The sequence below is a fragment of the Cordyceps javanica genome, chromosome 5 (assembly GCF_051103115.1).
Source record: "Cordyceps javanica chromosome 5, complete sequence".
Taxonomy (NCBI): domain Eukaryota; kingdom Fungi; phylum Ascomycota; class Sordariomycetes; order Hypocreales; family Cordycipitaceae; genus Cordyceps; species Cordyceps javanica.
Window position 1 is genome coordinate 2,291,313 of NC_139299.1, and position 24,276 is coordinate 2,315,588.

The 24,276-nt window shown below is 49.5% G+C and overlaps 8 protein-coding genes across 8 annotated transcripts; 4 read left to right on the forward strand and 4 right to left on the reverse strand.

Annotated features, from left to right (window-relative positions):
- Nucleotides 1–1,068: 1,068 nt before the first annotated feature.
- V2A60_007926 (histone-fold-containing protein) lies at nt 1,069–1,592 on the forward strand (the record flags this gene model as incomplete). Its single annotated transcript, XM_083259206.1, has 3 exons — nt 1,069–1,231; nt 1,291–1,362; nt 1,414–1,592. 3 exons carry the CDS (start codon nt 1,069–1,071, stop codon nt 1,590–1,592), a joined length of 414 nt encoding a protein of 137 aa, XP_083115332.1.
- A 274-nt stretch (nt 1,593–1,866) lies between these two features.
- Nucleotides 1,867–3,738, reverse strand: V2A60_007927 (uncharacterized protein; the record flags this gene model as incomplete). The annotated part of the gene is made up of 1 exon (XM_083259207.1): nt 1,867–3,738. The coding sequence occupies one exon, from the start codon at nt 3,736–3,738 to the stop codon at nt 1,867–1,869; it is 1,872 nt and encodes a 623-aa protein (XP_083115333.1).
- A 524-nt stretch (nt 3,739–4,262) lies between these two features.
- V2A60_007928 (cysteine protease ATG4) lies at nt 4,263–5,780 on the forward strand (the record flags this gene model as incomplete). The annotated part of the gene is made up of 4 exons (XM_083259208.1): nt 4,263–4,839; nt 4,892–5,060; nt 5,115–5,339; nt 5,399–5,780. 4 exons carry the CDS (start codon nt 4,263–4,265, stop codon nt 5,778–5,780), a joined length of 1,353 nt encoding a protein of 450 aa, XP_083115334.1.
- A 330-nt stretch (nt 5,781–6,110) lies between these two features.
- On the reverse strand, nt 6,111–7,277 carry V2A60_007929 (uncharacterized protein; the record flags this gene model as incomplete). The annotated part of the gene is made up of 1 exon (XM_083259209.1): nt 6,111–7,277. The coding sequence occupies one exon, from the start codon at nt 7,275–7,277 to the stop codon at nt 6,111–6,113; it is 1,167 nt and encodes a 388-aa protein (XP_083115335.1).
- Nucleotides 7,278–8,703: 1,426 nt separating this feature from the next.
- Nucleotides 8,704–9,723, forward strand: V2A60_007930 (SPX domain-containing protein; the record flags this gene model as incomplete). Its single annotated transcript, XM_083259210.1, has 3 exons — nt 8,704–8,746; nt 8,801–8,968; nt 9,029–9,723. 3 exons carry the CDS (start codon nt 8,704–8,706, stop codon nt 9,721–9,723), a joined length of 906 nt encoding a protein of 301 aa, XP_083115336.1.
- Nucleotides 9,724–14,520: 4,797 nt separating this feature from the next.
- Nucleotides 14,521–17,608, reverse strand: V2A60_007931 (18S rRNA pseudouridine methyltransferase; the record flags this gene model as incomplete). The annotated part of the gene is made up of 6 exons (XM_083259211.1): nt 14,521–14,864; nt 14,972–15,263; nt 15,333–15,509; nt 16,894–17,175; nt 17,223–17,491; nt 17,569–17,608. 6 exons carry the CDS (start codon nt 17,606–17,608, stop codon nt 14,521–14,523), a joined length of 1,404 nt encoding a protein of 467 aa, XP_083115337.1.
- A 318-nt stretch (nt 17,609–17,926) lies between these two features.
- Nucleotides 17,927–18,476, forward strand: V2A60_007932 (mitochondrial 37S ribosomal protein uS17m; the record flags this gene model as incomplete). The annotated part of the gene is made up of 2 exons (XM_083259212.1): nt 17,927–18,061; nt 18,129–18,476. The coding sequence occupies 2 exons, from the start codon at nt 17,927–17,929 to the stop codon at nt 18,474–18,476; spliced, it is 483 nt and encodes a 160-aa protein (XP_083115338.1).
- A 3,524-nt stretch (nt 18,477–22,000) lies between these two features.
- Nucleotides 22,001–24,102, reverse strand: V2A60_007933 (oligomeric complex COG6-domain-containing protein; the record flags this gene model as incomplete). The annotated part of the gene is made up of 2 exons (XM_083259213.1): nt 22,001–23,761; nt 23,809–24,102. The coding sequence occupies 2 exons, from the start codon at nt 24,100–24,102 to the stop codon at nt 22,001–22,003; spliced, it is 2,055 nt and encodes a 684-aa protein (XP_083115339.1).
- Between the last annotated feature and the right edge of the window lie 174 nt (nt 24,103–24,276).

Consider the following 24,276-nt stretch of genomic DNA (forward strand, 5'->3'; position numbering starts at 1 on the left):
GTGTTGTTGTTTGTGCTATTGTTTCCTTTCGGCGCGCAAGTTCTTCAGATCAGCCAGAGCTTGACGTAATGCCTCGAACGAGAAGTAAATCTGGATGAAACTAAGTAAACTGAAGGTTTTCTTGGGGAAATAATCAGGATCTCTTCACCTTTTGGGTTCTTGTTTCGTTGAAGAAACCGAGCCATTTTTTGGCCTGAACATGCTTCATCATCAATAAAAAGGCGAAGCCTATCTAACGGCCCAGTCAGCTAGCTCCAGCACACCAGGGGGTTTCACAAGAGCCTCACAGTACTCCGTACAGAACTGCCAAATCTTTGCGCAAAGTAGCGTGCAGGGAACTGCCGGGTACTGCTTGAAACCCAGCAATGGCGACGAAATAAGCTCTGATAGTAGATTTCTAAGTGTCTAATAAACTATGGAGTCGGCCCATTGTGCGCAACTGTGAATGCATAACGCAGGGGCGCAAAAGCATCATCAGGCAGCTTCCCGATCACGTCCACAAGGAACTGCGCGTTGATTTACACACAAATGCAGCTCAGATCTAACGGCGATGGGACGCGATCGCTTCCTGAATGTCTGTCTCCATCAAAAGAACTAACGTGGGTAAAGGATGAGGGAGTGCTATGGTAGAGATGGAGGCACTGTGGCCCAATCAGAAAATAGCTCCAAAAAAAACCAAAACAACAAAAAACGCGCGACGGCTTAGGCTGGGCTTGAAATCACCAGCCAGGACGTGGCATCAAAGGCACTGTGGATTGCGGGTCCTCAGGGTGGCCTCAACCAACCACATTTCAACCTCCGCCAGTGACCAGCTAGTCTAGCCACCTGATTTAGCTAGATCACTTGTGTGCCCACGTCCATCTCATTGACCACCTCCCCAAAGCAATCAGTAACCTGGGACCACTGCGCGTCACCCAGCTACAAAAACCCAGCCCGCCCCCCAACCGTTCTTCCTCCGCCATCAACTCTTGCCATCATCCGCTGCCTAACTCGTGTCTTTGACAACAATCAAACAACTCGCTTCAATTTTTAATACATCAGTCTTTTCTTCCGCTCTATATCATCAAAATGCCCCCCAAGGCCGCCGACAAGAAGCCCGCCGCTAAGGCTCCCGCCACTGCCTCCAAGGCTCCCGAGAAGAAGGATGCTGGCAAGAAGACTGCGGCTTCTGGTGACAAGAAGAAGCGCTCCAAGACTCGCAAGGAGACCTACAGCTCTTACATCTACAAGGGTACGTGTTCGGGTCCATTTCGCGTTGTGGTCGCGTTTACCAACTGACGCGTGTTCCAGTCCTCAAACAGGTCCACCCCGACACTGGTATCTCCAACCGTGCCATGTCTATCCTGAACTCCTTCGTCAATGGTGAGTTTTTAGTTGTCCGTTAACTGTATACGCATGCTGATTTTGATAAAGATATCTTCGAGCGCGTCGCTACCGAGGCCTCCAAGCTTGCCGCGTACAACAAGAAGTCCACCATCTCTTCCCGTGAAATTCAGACTTCTGTTCGTCTGATTCTGCCCGGTGAACTGGCCAAGCATGCTGTCTCTGAAGGTACCAAGGCTGTCACCAAGTTCATCTCTTCCACAAAATAAATTGGGATGTGATGTGATTGCTGGTTTTCTGTTTCGGTGTCATTTGAATTTTATGCGTGGCATCAGTATCTCATGTTTTGAGAATCTGCGGGCTGAAGATAGCCCTGCCGTTGGGTTTCTTAATGCGTTACGGATGGTTTGCTTTATTGGGGGCAATGTCTTCACGGTCAACGGGGTTTTTGCGGTTGTACAATAAATTTCGAGAATAGGGTCTCGAGGCAATGAATTCGTGCACATGATCATTTCAAATTGGCAGCTCAAGTGATGTCAAACTTTAACCTAGTCCTGCTTTTGATCTTTTCATGGTCTGAGTGACGGGTAGGAGTATTCCCTTGTTATCTTCTGAACCCAAGGCGGTTCCAATGCTCCATCCCATCTTCTCTAACATAGCTCTGCCGCGATTCTCTGTGCTCAATTCTGGAGCAGAGCCACCAACAACTTCGCCGTCACGGTAGCTTGCCTCGGTGTATCCGTTGTGGGAAAAGTGCCCCTGCGAGTTCTTGCCTTTATAATCAAGTCGAGGGAAGTATCGGCGATGGATTCGTCTAACGGCCAGGTCGAAGGCTTCATTGTCAAATCGTAGGGTGCGCTTTGTGCGATACAGCGTTGGTCGGCGTTGGTCGGTTTTGCCGATAGATTTAGACTTAACGTTGAACTTATTCGCCAGCTCGTGTATCATCTTCCTGGCGTGCTTATCCATTGGTGGTAGGCAGATGCTATAAAATTGCCTTAATAGATAGTGTCTTGGCGGGAATGTAGAGCCGTACCTGTCCTCGACACTCATGAGGAAGCATTTTATTTCGTCCGCGACCTGTTCAAGGCTCATGCCTTTGGGGTACTTGAAACGCATATCCTCGGCGTCTTTCGCCTTCTTTCCGATGAGGTTCAACACGTGGAGCTGCTCGCGTTCTCTTTTCCGTTCGGCTTTTCGTAGGCGGTCGCTCTGCCATGTTGCTTGGAGTCTGCGCTCTGTCTCCGAATCGATGTCGGCAAACCTAAGATCTAGTTTCTGTTTTGCACCCTTGCCCATTTTACGCCGGATACTTGGACGCTCATGGTCCATTAGATCCAAGTCAGTATACTGCGTGTCGCCTTCTTTCGAGAACCAGTCTGGAGTTTGCTTGTTGGATTGCATGGCTAGTGCAGCTGCAACAGGGAGCTTGTCTGAATTGTTATCGCCGCTGGAATTCGTGCTGCTGCTCTGGTCTTCAACCTCTTCTGCAGCCACCGTGGGCTGCAACAGTCCATACATCTCCCCATTTTCGCGCATATTTTCAATGTAGTCAGCGAGCATTCCATCGTGTTCTTCGTCTGTGATACCTGCAGCAGCTCTTTTGGCTTTTGCTTGCCTCCCACCTCTCCTTCCACGCGTGGTTTTCTGTTTTGCGATAACTTCGTGCGGTTTTTCTTCTATCTCTTTCTCAACAGCATGTATTTCTGTACGGATGTTTCCCATGTCGATGGTGTCCTTGAAGTTGTGCGTTGCATTCAACCTGCCTTTGAACAGTATGATTTCACCATCGCTGTCGCTTTTCTCTTGTTCGAATGATGCTTCCATTGATGTGTGTGCCATGGTTATTTTGCCCTTTCCGTGGTGCTTGATCGACGAGCTACGGCCAGTATCGTAGTAGAATATGCCATCCTCTGGTTCGGTTGCTTCGCCTGTGTGCGAGGCTTTGCCACTTCCTGCTCTATCGTGACCGATTATCACGTTTGGAGGTCTGCAGGATTCATTGGCCACTTCGGCTTCCGCTTCTGCTTCCGCTTCTGGTTCTGTGCTCGATTTATTGTGGTGATTGGGCGTGTTCGTGTTAGATTGACGCTCGTCTGTTTCATTGTGTTGGCCGGCCTTCAGTGGCTCGCTGATTCCGGCACTTATGAACGGGACGGTCATCAGCCGAAGCTTCGTCGCCTGGTTCCAGAATGAGCGGTCATGCTGACTAGTCTGACGTGCTTCGTCGGCGAGCGTAAAGCTATCTGATAATGTACCGTGGTTAGCTTGGTGTGCGGAGTGGTAGCGGTGGCAGTGGTTACTTTTCGACGTATTCAACGGCTTCCCGGAACTTTGGCTCTGTTGAAATTGCGTATCTTTCTGGCCTCTTGGGGCAGTGCCGTCTTTCGTCTTGTCCTTCTTCTTCCTCGCCATTTTCGTTCGTTTGTTGGTGCTTGCACCGCCGCTTGCAGAGTTCTACCGTACTTACTCAGCGGGTGAGGGCTCAGAATGCGAGAAGTACCTATAGTTGCCCGGTGGGCCGATACTTCGATAGGTGCCACGGCTTTTGCTGTTAGCTTACGAACAGCTACCCTGTACTGTGGTCGCGCAGACATGACTGCACGCTGTCATCGGCTATTGTACGACAATTAAAAGTTTATGTGTTGGTAAAGTTTATGCATATTGTGTCTATAGCTGTCCTCTGCTAGCTCTACACGTCTATAATGGATTTTTGTGCCGTGCAGGACGTAGGAGTTGCAGGCAACTGATAGATGCAACTGCATGTACTGCCAGGCGTCACGCGGCTATGGCTACACATCTGACCCGCATCATCATGGACATGCGACATCATCTCCCACCAGCACAGCTATATGTATTGACCGCTTGTCACAGTGAGTGGAAGAGATAACCCACAAAAGAATATATATATACACATACAAAACACACACACACGAACCATGGAATCTACGATGGCCAATGTAGACCTCGGTCGATACCGGAAAATTGTACAACTGTTCTGGGACCCGGAGCCATCAAACGACCCGCTCCTCGATCAACCGGTATGGTGCCTCGGACAATCATACCAGCTGCAAAAAAGCAACCGGCCAAGGGCAGGTAGCCAAGAGGATCACTGCAGCAGCGCGGATGACTATAGTACCTCCACAGCGGCGCCAACACTGGAACAAAGCAAGGGAATCGCGGTACCCCCGAGCAACGCGCCCAATACGCCACCGACCTCAACAGGCGGCAGCTTCTCTTCCACTAGCCGAAACGAAACCGACGACGAAAATGGCTGGCCTCAAAAATTTGTCAGAGACTTCGAATCCAGATTCTGGATGACCTACAGGAACGAGTTCAAACCGATACCTAGATCCACGGACCCCAAAGCTGCGTCATCGATGTCCATTCCCATGCGAATCAAATACCAGCTGGGCGACCAAGGAGGGTTTTCATCCGACAGTGGATGGGGCTGCATGATACGATCAGGGCAGAGTTTACTGGCGAACGCCATTGGCATGGTGCGTCTAGGCCGAGGTAAGCGTTACATCCCTCCTGCCGCTCCAAGCTTCTGATTGCGAGAGTGTAGAATGGCGACGTGGCCAACATAAAGAGGAAGAGATCGAAATCCTGCGAATGTTCGCAGATGACCCGGCTGCACCATACTCTATACACAACTTTGTTGACTACGGTTCCTCCAGGTGTGGCAAATATCCAGGAGAGTGGTTTGGACCATCAGCCACATCACAATGCATAAGGTGCGTACCGAACTCGCTTGAAAGAGGGCAGACGCTAACATAAAGAATCCGAAGGGCGCTGACCGACAAATACGAGACGAGCATGCGCGTATATATGACTGGGAACAGCCCAGATGTATATGAGGACAGCTTCATGGCTACGGCAAAATCCGAAGACGGGGTCTTCAAACCCACCGTCATTCTCATCAGTACGCGTCTCGGTATTGACAAAATTACACAAGTATACTGGGAAGCGTTGATATCGGCACTGCAAATGCCACAGTCCGTCGGTATCGCAGGGTATGACACGCATACGGAAGACCAGTGCAGCAGAAACAATGCTAATAATCAGAATGTAGTGGCCGCCCTTCGTCGTCCCACTACTTTGTGGGCTCGCAGGGGAATTTCCTGTTTTACCTCGACCCGCATCATACAAGGGTAGCATTACCATACAAAGAAAACAAAAATGACTATACTGCAGAAGAGATAGACAGCTGCCATACCTCCAGGCTGCGACGGCTTCATGTCCAGGAGATGGACCCAAGCATGCTGATTGGGTTCATCATAAGGAGCGAGAAGGAGTGGGAGGAATGGCGACGTGGTATCAAATACGTACAAGGGAAAGCCATCATTCACGTTGCGGATTCCGACCCCAGACTTCAAAACAAGCCGGAAGGAAGAGAGGGGGCCATAGATGAGGTCGAAATTCTCAGTGATACTGATACGGAGGCCGAAGTTTAGACTGATAGTTGCAAGAGCATACAGCGAGAACGCACCAAGCCATGAGCGAAAGATATCATGTCAAGATGGGCCAGCAACGACGAAGCACGTCTTCGCCTAGTTGCCCCTACTGTAAGAGACATATCGAAGAGTCCGTCATCTTAAACCCAGAACACCCGAACGAGGTGCGCTTAGATTATGTCTTATTTTTCCTTTTCTTTTTTCCAGCTTTGGTAGCTTCGATGCCAGAAACGGCTGCATGCCCCTCAACACGAATGTGCGTGAAGAGCTTGGTACGGGAATCAAACTCCTGCGCGCAAACAGTACATAGGTGCTGCTGAAATGACATGCTTAGCACATAACTTCGCCTGTAGGATGCGATATGGTACATACACTGGAGACCGCGCCAGACTGGGCGGCAGCCGCTTTTCTCTCTCGCTTCGCCTTAGCCTTACCGACTTTTCGTGGGCGGCCCTCCGACCTGACGGCCATAGCGGAAGTTTTGGTTGATAAATCATCGATGCTGTTATCAAGCGGCCCTACACGAGAGCCAGAATCGCCTGGCTGGCCATTCACTATGCGATCCACGACTATGTCTCTAGGCGCGTATTCGTCATCCTCATGAGAGTGGTTGGATGACTGGGCTGACTGGTTATCAATTGAAGTGTCGGCGGGACTCGAGGCTGGGGATGATGGCGCTTCATGCCCCGAATCTGTCAATGTAGACGAGTAATTGATGTCCTGCAAAGAGGCTGCTGCAGTATCGCATTCTTCCACTCGCAGGCTCTCGTTTAGCTGTAGCTCGACGCCCTCTTTCCTCATTTGCCAGCGTAGTTGCTGCAAGGCCTTCAAATGCTTCTTACTGCGCTCATGGGCTTCAAGTTGCTTCTCACTCTTAAAGCTTTTGTCGCAGACCACGCACTCCAATATCTCAACCTCCGACTCAGCCTCGGATAAAGAAAATTCCTCCCCATCCGAAACGTTTTCTCGAAACCTGGCCCAGTCAGGTAGCTTGTATTCTGCCATGCGCTCTTGATTCGCGGCACGAGATCGTGCGGCTTGTGCGGCAGCAGCCATACGTGACATTTCTTGTCGTTGTGCTTCTGTTTGAGTATTAGGAATATAACGCGGATCTCTTTTCCTGACAAATGTCACGAGAAACCTGACTGCATCGTTGAACTCCCGAGCGGCATCTTCACGTAACTTCTTATTCGCTTTCTCCATCGACCTTCGAACCTGCCTGTCTGGCGCATCTGATAATCGGTACTTGTCCTTCCAAGCAAATGTCTTCTTGGTTGCAAAACTTGTCCACGTGGCGTAAAATGGCTTTACAACGTCTTCGTAGGTGTCATCTGCCTGGCCAAATGTGGCATAATTGACCACGTCGATATTCTCTTGTTCGGCGGCCACCTCTTCCTCCAAAGCTAGATGCTCGAATGTTTCTCTAGCAATACTGAAAAAGCCAACAGGGTCGTCGTCGAATGGTATGGCCGGGTTGAACTTCCGTATGAGGCTCATGATTTCATCAGCTGATGTTATCCGAACATTTCTGAAAGAAGTAGGTTCTGGCCCGTTGCCATAAATGTCTTGACCACCAAGAATAGCATCTCTATGGGAATCATACCATGCTCGTTCATGAGGGTCTGACAATATTTCGTACGCGGACTGTAGCTCGGCAAACTTTTGAGTTGCGGCAGCCGCATCTCCAAAATTTCTGTCTGGATGGAGTTCCAAAGCCCTTCTTCGATAAGCTTTTTTGATGCTACAGGTAGGGCGATTAGCCGAGATGCATATTATCGAGACAGAACCGTAACTTGCTCAGTCTCGCTGGCGTCGCGGTCAACACCAATGAGTTCGTAATAGCATGTTTTTGTGGTGGTCGAGATGGACACTGAATTTCCAGGTGATGAAGACTGAGAAGCACCCATTCTGTAACAGCGGCTTCCGAAACTCACGCAACAACGCAGTGCGATAGGCGAGGTATTACGTTGTGCTGGTTGTTTCCAGCTGCTCTGTTCAGGTGAGTGAGTGTATTACTATGACTCCTCAAATCCCCACCACGCTAGACTTCGCAGTGCAGTGCAGAGAATCATTCGCCACTGCAGACAGGCATATGTCGGCTATCTTCACATACACACAAACATATATATACAAAGGGGCCTGTTTGCTATATGTGGGTTGCCTTGGACGGATTTATTAGTCGCCTAGGATGAAGTGTCTCCGTCGCACGTAGCTACCGCCATTGTCGTATACTTGCTACCCAGGTATCTATCTACCTTCTTGCCTTAGTAGGTAGCTAATAAAAGGCAACCGCAGTTATTCTCACGAGAGTCTGCCGATTTGCAAGTAGTATTATGCATGAGCAAAAATGAAGAATATGACAAGGAACACGTGGAATGCTATCAACATATCTGTTGCTTTCATCCCGACTAGCTATATTCAACTTGGAAACCTACTGATTGAAACGTGACGCCATTGCAAGCCGACACAATTCTGTGGGACGACTGTGAAAAAAATCCGCTCTGGCATCCACTAGAATCCGCTAACTACTATTGATATAATGAGTTACTTCGAGGTTGTATTTCTCGGTAGGTTACCACCACCCAACCACCCACCTACTTAGGTGCCTACCCACTTAGCTTAGGTACCTAGGTAGGTATCCTAGGTATTAGTAGAGGCAGGTACCTAGGTAAGCAGGCAGCAGGCAGGTAACTTATTAGGAGGTAGGCAGTAAAATACTGGTAGTGCGATAAGTAGCGCGCCACGCCGCTGATTCAGGGCATGACGAGGGAATGTCCCTTTGTCCACTGTTACTACGACCAAACCCGTGATGAACTTGCGCCACTTTGAAAGCGCAAAATGCGAGACGAGGGATCTGGTCACAGGACGGGTATTTCACCAAGATTAGGCAGTCGAATGGTGACTCCACACGGAGCAGGACACAATGAAGTTCGCACACGATTTCAAGCAGAATCTTGCGAGCCAGGGTAAGCAGCGCATGCGCGTTTGGACCGTTCAAACGTTTTCTAATTACGAGGCAGATTTCCCACCACACTGGGTTGAGCGGGCTATACCTTATAGTCAGCTGAAGAAATGCCTTAAGAAAGTTCAACGCGAACTCCAAGATCTGGGTCTGGACCAAGAAACGCTGCGCACTCTTCTCAGTGCCGAGGAAACGGCACCAGTCGCCCTCCAGTATAGATTACGAGGTGGGATATGGACGCTACAATGGCAAGAACACACAGTGCTAACGATTCAACTTACCGCAGAGTCGGGATCTAAACTTGTGCGCCCTAAGCTTACCGTTAATGTACATTTATGTGACGGCGTTGCGGTTGACGTCTCCTTGACTTCCACGTCGAGAGCATTCCTCGAGAAACTAGCGAGCGAAATCTTAGATGACCATGAACGTGGATCACTGGCACAGATACGAGCGAGCCAACAAAACGATTCTGGCCCTGGCGAGCCTAATACCGACTCGAGCAATGGCGACACTGGCAACTACGAGACCATCGAAGTCCCGCTCGTATTTGATGCCGAATTCTTTGATATGCTGCAAACTGATGTTAATGAACTGGATGCACTGCAAGCAGAAGAGCAGAAACAATTAACCGCTGAGATAACAGAGCTCTCGAAAGACGTCTCCGCTGTATCTCGACCCAGTCGCTTCTCAAAAAGCGACCTAGCACGCTGGCGCGAAATATTCGAATTGTATTTGGACTCCAATGTCTTCTTTGCAACACAAGAGAGCGACCATGGAGCAAGAAATAGCCAAAGAGCGCTTAAGCAGCTCCAGTGGTTCCAGAACGAAATCGAGAAACGCAATCTGGCACGCAACTTCAAAATCCTACAAAGTCGCCAGGCCTTCGCGAAATTCCTGCAGCTGAACGTTAGCCTGCTCAAGAATCTGCAATTCCAAGAACTAAATAAACTTGCAGTATCTAAAATTCTAAAGAGTGAGTGATTGCTATGTTATGGTGCTTTGACCCAATGACTAAGAATTATGTTCTAGAGTTCGATAAGCGAACTTCGCTTGGAGTTTCCAAATCCTTCCCCAAGCTGATTTTCTCTGGAGGTCTTCTTGCTGGCGGTATTGCTAGAGATGTGTGCGCTTCCATGTCTCAAGAGCTAGTATCAGTTGTGCCGCAGATCAACGACTACCTTTGCCCAGTCTGTTTTTCCGTGGCTTATCGGCCGGTGAGGCTTGATTGCCAGCATGTATTTTGCATCCGATGCATAATAAAGATTCAGAGGCGCAAAGAAACCCATTGTCCTCTCTGCAGAGCTGATGTAGTAATGTCTGCATCTGCAGGTGAGAACCTTGATCTTATCGGTGCCGATACAACGAGGTTTGCTAAGTAAATGACAGATAATCTCGACCATCGGTTGGAGAAATACTTAGAGAAGTACTTCCCCAAAGAAGTCAAAGAAAAACAGAGACTGAACGAGATAGAACGAGGCATCGAAGACTATGGGCCTGGCTATAAGCACCAGGACTGCCTCATCATGTGAGCAGGGGAGACGCAGAAGCCTTTCTATCCCAGTCCAACCCCATTAAAGCACGACATACAAATACCAAGGATGACCTACCATCACATCTTAAAATGGACTTCTACTAGTACAGGCGATTGAGGGTTATTGTATTGGGCGCAAGGATGGCATATAATCGAAACTATGAATAATGTTGACATGAGCAATCATACTACCTAGATTTACCCTTTTCTCTATTTCGAGGTTTAACGGCTCTCCAATTTTGTTGATTCATCTTGTAGCCTTGTCAGCCGCCTCAAGAGCTCTTCGAAATGTGTTGCTGAGTGTATCCTGGTCCTCAAGCCCAACACTGACACGCACCAAACCTGCATCTACCCCAAACCGTGCCGCCCAGGGGAGCTCATTGTAATGAGCTAATAAGGCGTATGGAGAGCATAGTGTGAAGTTTGTTCCTAGGCTTGGCCCCTTCGCAATATCCATTGCATCATAGAAAGCCTGTGCGCTAACTTGTTCATGAAAAACAACAGACAGTAAGCCACCATATCCACCATGTGGTAGACGACAACGCTCATAGTGCTCCCGAGTTGAATTGAACTTTGGGTAGAACAAGTATTTTACAAGAGCATGGCCCCGTAAAATGTCGCATATAACCTCAGCATTTGCATTGACTCTTTCGACTCTGTTCAAAAAGTCTCGACTGTTCCTCTCCATGAATATAACATCTTCTGGCCAATAGTTATCTTCGACCACGGTGTCCATTGCGGCTTTGAGAGATTTGTAGTAGTTGCTACCGGGATTTAGGACGGCGCTCCCCCCCATCACATTGGAATCACCAGAAAATATCTTGGTGAGACTGCTGACAACAATATCGGCAAATGGAAGAACATTTACATTTGCAAATGTACCAATAGTTTCGTCCACAACAACCGCGAAATCGAACTCATCCCCGAGTTTCCGAATTCTTTGCAAATCCGGGCTGGCCAAAAGCGGATTGCCTGGAAACTCACAGAAGAGGGCCAAGAAACGTTCCCCTGACTTTAATCGGCTTTCGAGCTCATCTAGGTCCGAAGACGAGCCATTTCCATAAAAAATACAGCCAGGACCGAATTTTTCCAGGATCTTCAAGGTATCGACATAGGGAAATCCGAAATTGACACTCTGAAGTTTGCCTCTAGATGTCATCAATGCACGATGGGCATTGAAGATTGCGTTCATACCTGCAGGGAAGAGGTATATATCGGATTCGTTAAGATTTTTGGTACGCGCAGACGACACCAGAAGCTCCGGTAATGTTTCTGCTGCTAGATCACCTTCGCTGACAAGTGAGCCAGCAATTCTGCGACGAATAGCCGATCTGGCTTTTTCAGCCAATGTCAAGTCCAGATTTCTACCAAATCGCTCTTCCAAGAATCTAGAGCTCTCTTTGGTATCGTTGGAAACCGGAGAGGTGGCCTTGCCATTTGGGGCTGTGGTTTCATCCATAGAATTTGTACGTTGGTAGCGCTTTGGGCCTCGCGAAGGCTTGAGTGTAGCTTCGCGGTTTGCGTTGCTGGAGCTTCTCGGCACCAACATGCCAGCTCGTAGGAGGTCGTGGCAGAATTCTGCGCGGCGACTCGAAATTCCATCTCCGGTGTGTTGCCAATACTGCTTAGCAAGCCCAAAGGCATCTGCGGGGAACAAAGCCGCAGCTATGGTAGAGGATAGACCACAAAGGACAGAGGAGGTACTCTCTGAGAGATTGAGATCAAATGATATCGAATGAAGTTGAATATCACGTGCATCCGTGATCCTGCCTCGCATGAAGTCTAAACAACGCTTTGCGGCCTCTGGCGTGGAGAAGAGCATGGCTTTTTGGTCCGGTTTTCCGTAGCAAGTGATAATTGCATGGCTCAGCTCGGAGATACTCTTATGGATAAAAAACCTGCGAAGGGTAAAAAGTCAATGCCGTGCCATCGTTTGGTTGATGAACAAGCATACCTGGGATAACCAGTAGTCATGCGGCTTACTACCCATGATGCACCTTCCTCGTAGCCAATGTTCGAAGCCCAAGTAGGCAACGACACGCTTACAGCCTAATATACACGTAAGCACATCTCTTGTTAGAAATAAATGTTGCTCTCACTGGGAGGAGTTCAGAGTGGTCATGTCACTCACGTGCGCTGTATCTGGGGGGATGGATTCTCCCAGTTCTATGGACGGCATCTCCTGCGTAAGCTCTTGTTGTTATGCTATGCACGATGAATTCCTGGTATCGTTTGAAGTCAACGGTATTAATGGCGAGTATGAAGACAAGTTTATGTCGATTTCGGCGATCCGATGTGTGAGTCGAAAATCAACGTAAAAATTTAGCGCGCCGCCGAGAATCGGACTGGCGTGATGAACTGAGTATGCGTGAGTGGATCTTGGACCCTTCCAGGTAGAACACAACGAAAACGTCTGGCGCAGAACCTTAGCATAATGATACACGATGATCGATACAGGGCAAGGAGAGACGATAATAAATTTATTATTGATCAGTTGGAATAAAGTGATACAGTTTCCTGGTAAACATTATTTGGTGCCGACGCAGCTGATACTGTCACTTGGCGCTATGCTTTGAAGGTCGTCATCCCAATTCGCACGACTGCTTCCAATATGACTGCCAGGTAGCGGAACATTTTTCGCAGAAATATGGCTCAGTGTTCCATCAGGATAATTGTCACCGATACAGCTGGCGGGCAGAGGGATATTTCGCGCCGAGAACTGACTGTTGCGGTCGGGAGCATCGCTACCGCAACCCACAGAGCTAACTGGTAAGGGAATATCCCTGGCAGAGATATGAGTGCAGCAGTCCTCAACTCTGGCGATATTCTTACGACTGGCGGATGAGTGCGCATTTTTTGTAGATACATGGCTGACTGTATCGAAGAACTCGCTGGTACCTACTCGACTCGAAGGCAATGGGACATCTCTTGCTGAAACGCGACTGCGTTGGTCGCTGTGATGGTGACTAGCGAATTCATCCGCTTTTGTGGTAGACGTGCCCGTCTTACTAGAGACTGTTTTCGTCTCCCGGGTAGACACATCTGTCTTCCTGGTAGACACATTCATCTTCGTACCAGACACATCCGTCTTAGTAGCAGATATATCCGTCTTCCTAGCAGATACATCCGTCTTCCTAGCAGATACATGGCTGACGGTATCAAAAAACTCGCTAGTACCTGCCCGGCTTGGTGGAAGCGGGACATTTCTCGCAGAAATGCAGCTGCGAGTATCCTCACAGTGGTGGCGGCTAGCAGATGCCTCCTTTTTTCTAGCAGACGCATGACTTCGTGTATCGAAAAGTTCGCTAGTACCTACCCGACTGGCAGGGAGTGAGGTATCTCCTGCAGAGGCACGGCTGCGACTATCCTCGGCGTTGTGCTCACGGTCCTCAGATATCTTCTTTTTCCCAGTATAGGATTGACTGCGTATGTCAGAGAGTTCGCTGGTACCTACCCTGTCGACAGGAAGCGCAATGTCTTTTGCTGAAACACGGCTGTGTTTATCCTCACTGCCATGGCGACGAGTAGTGGATACAGTCGTCTTCTTGGCTGAGGCATGGCTCTGTGTATCAAAGAACTCGCTAGTACCTGCCTCGCTAGCAGGAAGTGGGATGTCCTTTGCGGAAACACGGCTTTGTTTATCCTCGCTGCTGCGGTGGCGGGCAGCGGATACGTCCGTCTTCCTAGCGGAGACCTGACTTCGCGTATCAAAGAACTCACTTGTACCTGGCCGATCAGGAGCAGTTCTGGAAGAGCGCTGCGATACTCTGGTGTGGCAATGTGACTTGAGAGGGGACTCTTGCCTCGGGCGTGACTCCGACGAACGTTCTGGGTCAGAAGACTTCTCGCTAATGTTTCTCCTGTGAGGATCATTTTTAATTGACGAATTGCTAGTTGATGCTGAGTGAGCCGCCGCCAACTTTAGCACTTCACTGCTCCTTTTTGACGTCCGACCCGGGGAAGGAGATAACGGAGAACCGCGGGAATGGGCCGAATCAACTGTCGAGTGTTCCTTCCTATGTGGCTGCTCCTCAGTGACAGCTTTTGTCCCTACAGACGACTTGGTCGGCGCTGGAAGCGCAAGCCGTTGAGGTGATGGTGCACACTCCACAGGCGGGAATACTGATATTCTGGAGCTACGTTTCGTTGGGGAGGGCTCCGCACATTTGGGAATCTTGATGAGTTCCATTCCTTTATTCTCCTCACCACCCTCGACATCCTCGCTGCGTCTCGGAAGAGCACCGCCTTCATGAACTGATGCAGTCGGTCGAGTCGATGCTGGTGGACGAGTCGATGCTGGTGGACGAGTCGATGCTGGTGGACGAGTCGATGCTGGTGGACGAGTCGATGCTGGTGGACGAGTCGATGCTGGTGGACGAGTCGATGCTGGTGGACGAGTCGATGCTGGTGGACGAGTCGATGCCGGTGGACGAGTCGATGCCGGTGGACGAGTCGATGCCGGTGGACGAACCGATGCCGGTGGACGAGTCGATGCCGGTGGACGAATCGATGCCGGTGGACGAGTCGATGCCGGTGGAGGAGCTAACGTTGACAGTTGAGCCGTTGACTTTTCTCCTGTTGCAGCTTGATCCTGGAATTTAATTCGATGTGATCTCGATGGAAGCGTCTTTTGGTGCTCTTCGTCAACCAGCCTAGTTGGTAGAGCATCTGGACAAGGGAGAGATCTTTGCCTCCCACCCATGTCGGTTGAGACCAGCTCAGGTGCCTTAGCTGACATGGCACCATAGGTGAAGGCAGCGCCGGCTGCTGCGCCGGCTGCTACACCTATCAGCGCACCCAGAACGGTAGATATACCACCACTGGGGGTATTTGTGTCTTCGGTCGTCGTCGGAGTCGGCTCGATTTGTTTAGGAGAGCCTTGTGTTTCTGACGCAAATTCTGTTCTGCTGCTACCTTCGACAAGTTGTGAATCAGAGGCTCCAGGGCTGCAGTTATTCAATTTGAGAACTTGGCAAGTATGCGTCTCTTGCTGGGGATTTAATGCAAGAGTAAATTGCCCAGTGATCACATCAGGCCTGCAAACATGCCCAGTGCATACAGCCTGTACAATGTTGCCATCCAAATCGGATATTGTTGAGTGATTTGCTGAATCGCTGAAAGTGGCAACGGCCGCTGGGTTTGCCTCTATACCAAGCCTGTAGAAGGTCTTGACGGCAGCGGGGGAAGGCGCGCTGACACGAATTGACGATAGTCGCAGCGCGGTAGGTTTTGCAATCTGGCGGAGATTTAGAACTGCGCTTTGACTGCAACCAAACGTTGCAAAGTCAGGACCAGATGCCATACTCTCCGACGCAAGATAGCGTAGGCCAAGAGGCTGAAGGACAGCAGCGTAGAAAGAGGCCGAAGACGCTAAGTGTGATACCTCGATACATGGGAGCTGCATGTTGCTTTGAACGTAGTATGACCTTGGGGAAGTATGGTGTTAATGGACAGTGACGGCGATTCTCGTGTTGCTGAAAGTGCACGAATATTATAATAATATTTCCAAATGCTCACTTAGATAGCCAACCCTTGCCTCACCGATATTACCAGACTGCCTACACCTCTCAGCTGCAGAAAAAAAGCGGAGTTATCCATGTGTGTAAGCCCAACGAGTTGCCAGCGAATTTGAATTAAGACGAAAATGAGATGTTATGGTCCAATGATAGATTAAATGGGTCAATTTTGGGCAGTTTTGCAGCCGTCGGCACCCAACCAACTACGCGTAGCTTCATGAAATTGGACACTACCTAGGCAGCAGTGGACGCGGACAGCAGCTGAGCATGAGGCTCTGAGCACGACACAAGAGCTACGTGTCTGATATTTTTTTGGACCTCGTCATGCATGCCATTGATACACTGTACTAGCTACTGTAACGAAATGTGACCTCGGCCGTTTCCAGGACGGCTCAGTTGGCTTTGCAGAAAAGCTGCGCCTAGTGTAGGATAGGATTTCATTCGCCATCAACTGCCGTGACCACTTGAGGCGAAGCAGAAGCATAGCTATCAAGACCGCATGGCGCTCGCGGCCAGATATAGAATGCTGCCCAAGAAAGTCATGGTGACAAGACATTTCGCGAGCCAGTGCCAGGCCGGTTGCGTTCTGGCTACATCTGCGCTATGTCATGTCCAGAGTGATGCCAAGTTCGCATGTTCAAAGGGATGTGATTGGGTATATGGAGGTCACATTCTGGGTCGACCTGACAAGTCCAAGAATAGGGCATGCAGTCAGGCAAGTAGAAGCCGATGTTCTGACTTTTCATCTGGCTACTCTTGAGCGTTGCGTCAAGAATCGAGATCCTGGGTCTGCTCGCTCGGGTCCTTTGACCCAATCCAACAGCAAGTAGCATTTCGCAGTATTGATTTTGCGCCAGCCTGAAAATCAATAACTAGAAAGTCAATGACTTGAAAAGCAAGCGAAGAAAATTAGAGGATATCCCAAGCATCCTCTGCAGCATGGCAGAACTTGCTACATGCTACGCTGGCAGAAAGAGAGTAGTTGCTGATAGATATTTTTTCATCAACCATAGAGTCAGCAAATGTATCCGCACCTTTGGCCATCGCGCCAACGAACACGCAAATACTCTCCTTCGGACCAACTGATTCAACGTATTCGCGTACACGGACCAGCGATGAATCGAAACTCAATGTGACTTTCCGACAATTTGGTGGCAAGTGATCCGTGATAGGATTTTGAATAACTCTTAGAAGCTTTTCGTTTGAGTTCGTAGAGCGAATCGACAGGCGGTGCAACAGTTGCACCATCAGACCAGCAAATCTCTTGAATGTACGAGGAATCCGCACCGAGGGAGAAACTTCGATGAGAACACCCTTTGCAGTGTGAATGTAGATCTGAAGCTTTCCAGCTTTGTTGATGGGCGAGTCCAACAAGGTGAGGAGGCACTGTGCTGGTGTTAGCTGCATGTCAATCTTCTCAAAGTAATACCAACCTGATGGGTAATATCAGGGCGAGCATCGCTAATGTCGCGATTCATTTTACGCATGACGCCAATATGTTCATCACTGTTCAGGAGCGAGTACTTTTCTTCACGGTGTATGCCAGTGCGACTGCTGCTGCTGTGCGATGCTTTGTAGGTCTCGAGGCTGGCGTTGGACAAAACAACGATGAGCCTTTGGGAGTCTTTGTCGGTCGGTGGAATTGGTGTACTTTGTTCTGCGACTAATTGGGGAAGTTTTGGAGGTGGTAATGATTGCGTTCCTACAAGTTTCGAGCAGCAGTTAGTATCATTCTTGCTCTGCGGTTTTCTTTCGAAAACGAAGTCAATTGACTCATACTTGGCCGCTTTACGCCTGCTCGATGATCGGGAGACGACATGGCACTTCTCAGAATGAAGAGAAGCTGGTATAATTTTTAAGGATCTCCTAGTACACTGTCCTCCGATCCTCAATATTTGAAATTGATTGCAATGTCGGCCAAGTTCCAGAGGGAAGAAAAGAATTCGGCCGAGCTATGGCCACTAGCATTTGAAAAGTATGTAGTGTGCTGACTAACCAAGTTAAGGGTCTGGGGTTGTGAAGCTGCTCTTTTTTTAGGCTTACCTAGTTCAAGAAGGGTGTCACCGACGGTTGTTGCAACACCAGCAGGATTTGTATTTTGTTTTGGCATACTATCTAGCTGTTTATTGTCGCCGATATGTCATCCCAGGTTTCCAAGGCTGCACGTCGTGTGACCCATGAGTTGCATGGCGTTGTGGTCTCGGCAGGGTTGATGCAGAAAACAGTCAAAGTCAGAGTCGCAGGTCAAAAGTGGAACAAAACTGTGAACAAGGTGCGTGGAGTATCATATATCTGGGATTTTAAAAGCACTCGATTGATTTTTTGTCAACTGGCTGCAGTTTTACGCCGACCCGAAGCACTACCTCGTCCATGATCCAAACTCGTCCCTTCGAACAGGCGATGTTATCGCAATCGCGCCAGGCTGGCCAACTTCGCGACATAAACGACACGTGGTGAAGCAAATCATTGCGCCATATGGGGAACCTATCGAAAGTAGACCTGCGGTCTCGTCATTAGACGAGATCATAGCGGTACGGGATGCTAAGAAGGAGGCCAAGGACGAGCGGAGAACACTACGAAAGAAATCCGAGGAAGAACAGCGCCTAGCCCTGAAAAAGAAAGTAGCAGATGAACGCGAAACGAAGCGCACAACATGGGAGCAGCTCAAGGCAAATTCGGGCCCATAGGTGGAATACTGTCGGTCTGAGGGAACTATGATGTCGACACACCGACCACAACCCTCTCTTTACCACCCCATCTTCATGTATCATTAGGATATAGATACTCTGGCCTGTGTAGGCTGCTTGCTCATGCAATTTTGCACTGGTTCTGGCGAGGTACTCCGGAAAGCCTAGGCCATTGTACGATGATTATATAATATAAATGACTGTTAGTGATGGTCAGCTTCTTCGACTACAGTGGTTAGTTACAATAACTTGAAGCGCGACTGGCTAAGTCCACATCTGCTTGCTACTTGTTGACCTAGCAGGAAAAATAAGGCACTCTCAAACAGACACAAAGCTCGCCTTCCTAGCCACCCCGCTCTCCAAACTCCTGGGCCCAATCTTCATACTCTTTCAATCCGGATTTGCTCACACTAGGTCTAATAGTACGAAGACTGGCCTCAAAGTCTATAAGGCCAATAGGCCGTATTTCGTCCATTGTCATATGTAGCAAGGCCTCACCGAGGGACCTGAGTGGGCCCATCGCCGCATCTTTTGCGAGGGCTGTGATGTCTGACCCTGAGAAACCTACTGTTTGTTAGGCATCTAGGCCGGACCGCTTATACGTGGTGACTTACCATCAGTCAGGTCTACCAATTTAAGTACATCGCTAGGCGATAGGCTATGTTTCTGTTGTCCCAGAAGTGTGCGTATCTGTGTTTCCCTTGTAGTCGGTTCAGGCAGGGGAATGTATTGTCTCCTTACAAAGCGGCGCCGCGCAGCCTCGTCAATGGCCCATGGTAAGTTGGTTGCAGCCAAAACCAGTACGCGGTTTGCATCACCGCGTTCTTTGTCCCGTTCTGTAGTCTCACGTCCAGCTGCCGCTCTCTGGAGGTCGCTCCACTGAATGAGGAATTCCGTTTTGATGCGACGGGTCGCCTCGTGCTCACCTGAACCTGAACGTTGAGAAAGAAGCGAGTCGATTTCATCCACAAAAATGATACTTGGTGCTAGCGAGCGTGCCAAACCAAATAGAGCTCGAACAAGCTTCTCTGACTCTCCCAGATACTTGCTCGTTAGGCTGCTCGCTGAAATGGAAAAAAAAGTAGATCGTGATTCAGTAGCCACTGCCCTGGCAAGCATGGTTTTTCCTGTTCCTGGCGGCCCAAACAGAAGCATACCTCGAGCTGGTTCACGCAAGCCCATAAACAGATCAGGGCGCAGGAAAGGGTACACAACGGTTTCTCTCAGAGCGTTCTTTGCAATTTCCAGTCCAGCAATATCTGCCCAGCGTACTTCATCGCCTTGAACAACGATATCATTCAAAATTTGTTTCGCCGCGCCTTCATCGACGCCGGGGGGGAGGTTTCTTAAAATTGACGCCTTTTTCTTTTTCCATGCTTTGTCAACGATGCTTTCCTCGGTTTCCTCTAACGATTCACTTGAGTCATCACCTTTGTTAAAGTCTTCCGTGTCTTCCTTACGTCTCGTAGGCACCGACTTGCTTTGCATAGCACCTGGGCGCGCGATTATGTCACGTTTGGTAGAGCTGTTATTGTGTAGCTTCGTGTTTCGACCGTCTCCATCATCGCCAGAAGTACTGGATACAGATGCATGACTTGTCTTGGCTCGATCTCGCCGGCGATTTGGGGTTACTTTGTCATGTTTGATGTTGTCATGCGTTGCCGCAGTCGCATCAGAGCGTCTCGTCGCCGCTTTTCGCCGGATAGGAACCTCGGATGAGCATCGTCTGTCTGGCCACTCTCCAGACTCATCTGCCGTTACCGATCCGTTGGAGCGCTCCTCTTTCTGCTGCTTGGCTGACAGTCGAGAGGGTTGATGGCGCTCTAGACGTACAGAAGCTTTGTCTGTCGCTTGCGATTCCAGCTGGGTGGTTGAGCTAAGTGCACTAGACGCCGCACTCACAGACAGAAAGGATGGGGTTGTGTACGGATACTCATCAGAGTGTCTCGCTCCGGTGAGTTGATCATTTGTGGAGCTATCTATATCTTTTGTCTGAACAAGTCTTCTCGAGTGGCTGTCCCACTGCGTTGCTGTTGATTTTTGTTTAAATAGATGCTCTGCAGCTTTTCTGGAGCTGCCCGTGGACGTCGAAGAGGGGTTTTCGGAAGGCGGTGCCTGCCGTTGACGCTCTCTTGAACCAAGAGCGCTCCAGGCTAGTGTTGCCGCTTTGCTTGGACCCTCAGCTGCCGGCCGCGCTGATTTGCGATGAGCTGCTGTTCCCTTTTCTCCAAACTTGGAAGACCGGAGAGTTGTGCGCATAGTATATTTTTCAGGGCTGGGCGACCGGTATGTTCGATCTGATTTTGGCGGCACGCTAAGAGCTGGCGGTCTGGAGTTTGGTCGTGTCTGAAGTGCAGCATCACTGGTTTGTGAACTTTCTCCGAACTGCGGAATCTCAGTTACTGTGCGTATCGGCAGCGGTGGCCGGGGAGGAACTGCAGGACGTGATAATTCAGAATAGGTAACTGCGGGAATTGTGCCACTTCCTATCGAGCCCTTTGACTTGGTGGGCGAATCGAAAGGGCTTGGCGAATTCGACGTTTTGCCACCCGTATCAGAGCTAGTTTCGTCTTCTCTAGAGGCCTTCAGAGCCTCTAACAGATCCAGCCTCTCCTTGCATTGGAGCTCCAGTTCCTTTAAAGCGTCGACAAGAGCCTTTTCGGTATCGCTTTGTGGTCCATAGCCAGGAATTGCTTTAGTTGCGTTGTGTTCGTATATTTGGGCGAGAGCATTGCGCCAGTGCCTGAGAGCCTCGGTTTCATCCCCCTGCCACCCGAGAAGTCAGCTGTGATGTCGCGTGCAAAGATGTACGCAAAAATACCTGACTCTCATAGTATACTGCAGTGGAGCAGCTCAAGTAGCTTTCATCGTACGTCTTCTGTAGGGCGGTAAATACTCGGTTGCGCAACATTGCAAAGACGTTGTGCACATAGTAGTCGATATAGCGTTGGCTATGCTCTTTGCTGGAGAGGTGTGAGCGATGGTGGTGTTGAGGAAGAATGCCGAACTCTAGTATTTGGAACTGAATTCCTTGCTTCGTTGATCACGGACTGTGTTGTCGAACTTAACCTACCTACCTTAGGTACCAGGCCCGGATTCGTTCTGTTATGCCCAGGCACGTCCCGTGCTCGTGCGCTAGTAATCTGACTTTGGGGCAGAGCCTGTCTGGTGACGTAAGGGCTTGGCACAGTCAGTGTTAACCACCCGCAAACTTCTGGTAGCGGGGCAAACAGAAGACTTCCCTGGTTCAGAAACGCCTAGCAATGTATCAGACCAGGAGTAGCTCGCACAACTGACCACTGGTGGGCTCTTAATATGTCTATGAAATAAGGGACTGCGGAATTACTCTCATATTCTAGCTAGCAATTCATTTCGCATCTTCTAACCAAAGGAGCTTCATCGTGTGTTTTGCATAGCCCTTCTCTGAAGTTGCTAGCAACGACTGTAAATGAAGGCAAACAGGGCTTTCCACAAGTGACTTTGCCTAGTTCGGCCATCGCTGACCACATTTGCCTGCGCATTGTCTACGACAGTAGTACCCGAATCTCAGTCGCTGTGCGTGGAAACACGGCCCGGAGACTTTCGTGATTTCCGTCGCCGTCCTCGCGTTTGGCTGCATCTAGTGAATCAATATGCATCTCCAACAGCTCGAAATCCGCGCAGAAGCGCTCCGCTGCGTCGTCTGTTATTGTACGCGCAAGGCTGGAGTCTCGAAGCGGTCCGAGTCGCTCGAGGGCATCGATATATGCCGACGGGAGAAAATGATCCAATTCACTGCTTGAGGCTGAGAGCTTGCTGACTGTGATCAGATTTAGATCGGAATCTGTCTGCCCCTTTATGGCTGTAATCATAGCCGAAAGGCCCGATCCTTGATGGAAGAACTCTAACTGAGAGTCTCTCAAAATCGTCACCTCCTCGTCGATTAATGCCATGGTTTGATCTTCCCGCTTGCTTGTTAAACTGCTTTGCCTGAAGCAATTCGCAACAGCTAGGCGACAATTGATAAGGTATATAGAGCTGCGTGGGGTTGGCATAGATTTCGCCAGAGCTTCACTGTCGAGAATAAAGGGGTCTATAGCTTCGGTCAGGACTTTCTCGGTGCCGTTTTCGCTACTTTCGGTGGTTGACAGAGATGTTTCATATGTGTCCAACATGATTCTGATCTGTTTGAGGGCATCCTGCAAGAACACTGGCGGGCTTAGGTCAGAAGGCATGGATTGGGGCTCGGCTCGAACGGCAGCAATGTGCTCCCGGAGCAAAGCCCTGAATTGCCGCATAGCCTCCTTCTCTAACCCGCCAACCGAATCTAGGAGACTGCAGTCCGGTCCGAGTAATTTGAGAAGCATGACAACATAGAACTTGAGTAGATTTGCTAGTTTGTATGCCGAAATGGAATCTTCGTTAGCTTGAATGACTTGCTCTACTCGTTGCCGGAGTATGAGAGCAGCGCCAGATACGTTCCTGTCGACAAGATTATTCAGGGCGTTCAAAGTATTGAAATCATTGTCATCATCGGATATGATTTTCCACAGTTCAGCATCCCGGCCGCTGTTGATACCTTTAACAAGTTCTTCGCCATCGGCGACAAATAGAACCTCCAGAGCCTCTCTTTCGCTCACTGCGGCGGAATGAATCCACGCTAGCATATCGCCAACATAACGGAGAGGATCATGCGCGATCATATCTATTGGCTTGATTGTAGCAGAGCTTCCGCCAATGCCATCCCCAGTCAGAGCCGCAAAAAACGCATCGGATAGAACCTCTTGTCTCGCGTCCGCAAAAGAATCGAGGCAGTTTTGAAACAACGATGGTCTGGCGGCGAGCACTGTGAGAGCCTTTCTCATAGTAGCGCCCATTTGAGGGCTTTCAAGATCAAGAGTCTTGAACTCACGCTGAACCCATTTGTAAAGTTTCTGATAGCCAAGCCCAATATTCTTTGATGCTTTCTCCATGATATCCGAAGCCAGAGTTTGCCTTTCGAAACCGAGAAGTATTTCACACTCTTGAGTAATCTTCATGGCTTTGGCGAGCGCGGCAAAAAAATTACCATTCACCGGTTCAGCAGTCGAGACGAGCGCCAATTCTTCAACTTCGGATAATACGAAGCGCTCATGCAAAGCCTGGAGTATACGCCGTCTCCTTTCAGCACCTCTTCGTTGTTCAAGCAGAGCTGACGCTTCCGCAAGCGACGGTTCCATTTCGTCACTTGCACTAGCTACTGTGCGCTTCATCTCATTATATTCGGTGTTAAGTTTATCAAGAATCGTCTTGATATGTTTCAGTTGCTTTTACAGTCAGCGGCATATTGCAAGATGAGCCTCGCTTGACTTACCTCTGACACGTAGCCAAAATTGTCCAGTATCTTGCCATTTTTCTCGATGATTTCCTTCTGTAGTTCCAGTCGAAATCTCCGCCGTGTTTTCCCGTTGTTTTTTATGCCGCGTTGATCCATAAGAGCTATCGCATCGCGAATATCTGCACCGGAGTATGATGTAGACAAGACAGCAGATACCCTGGTAGCCAGAGGGTTTGCTCCCTTTCCTGACACGACCATGTGAGCCTTCGCTTCTTCCGCCCTGGGGATTTCAGGGCGGCTGCTGATGCCTGATGGGGTGGCAGGCGGCATGATGCAAGAGATGGAAACAACGCCACAAAATATCTCTGTGTGTATACCGGAGAATTGTTTGGCGGCTGGTAAGTAATGTGCAACTAATGGCTGAACACCTGATCTGCGGCAACTCGGACCTGGTTTTAATGCGGCTTTTCCGTTGAGGCAGCGCACCTGCAATGCTGATCCAAC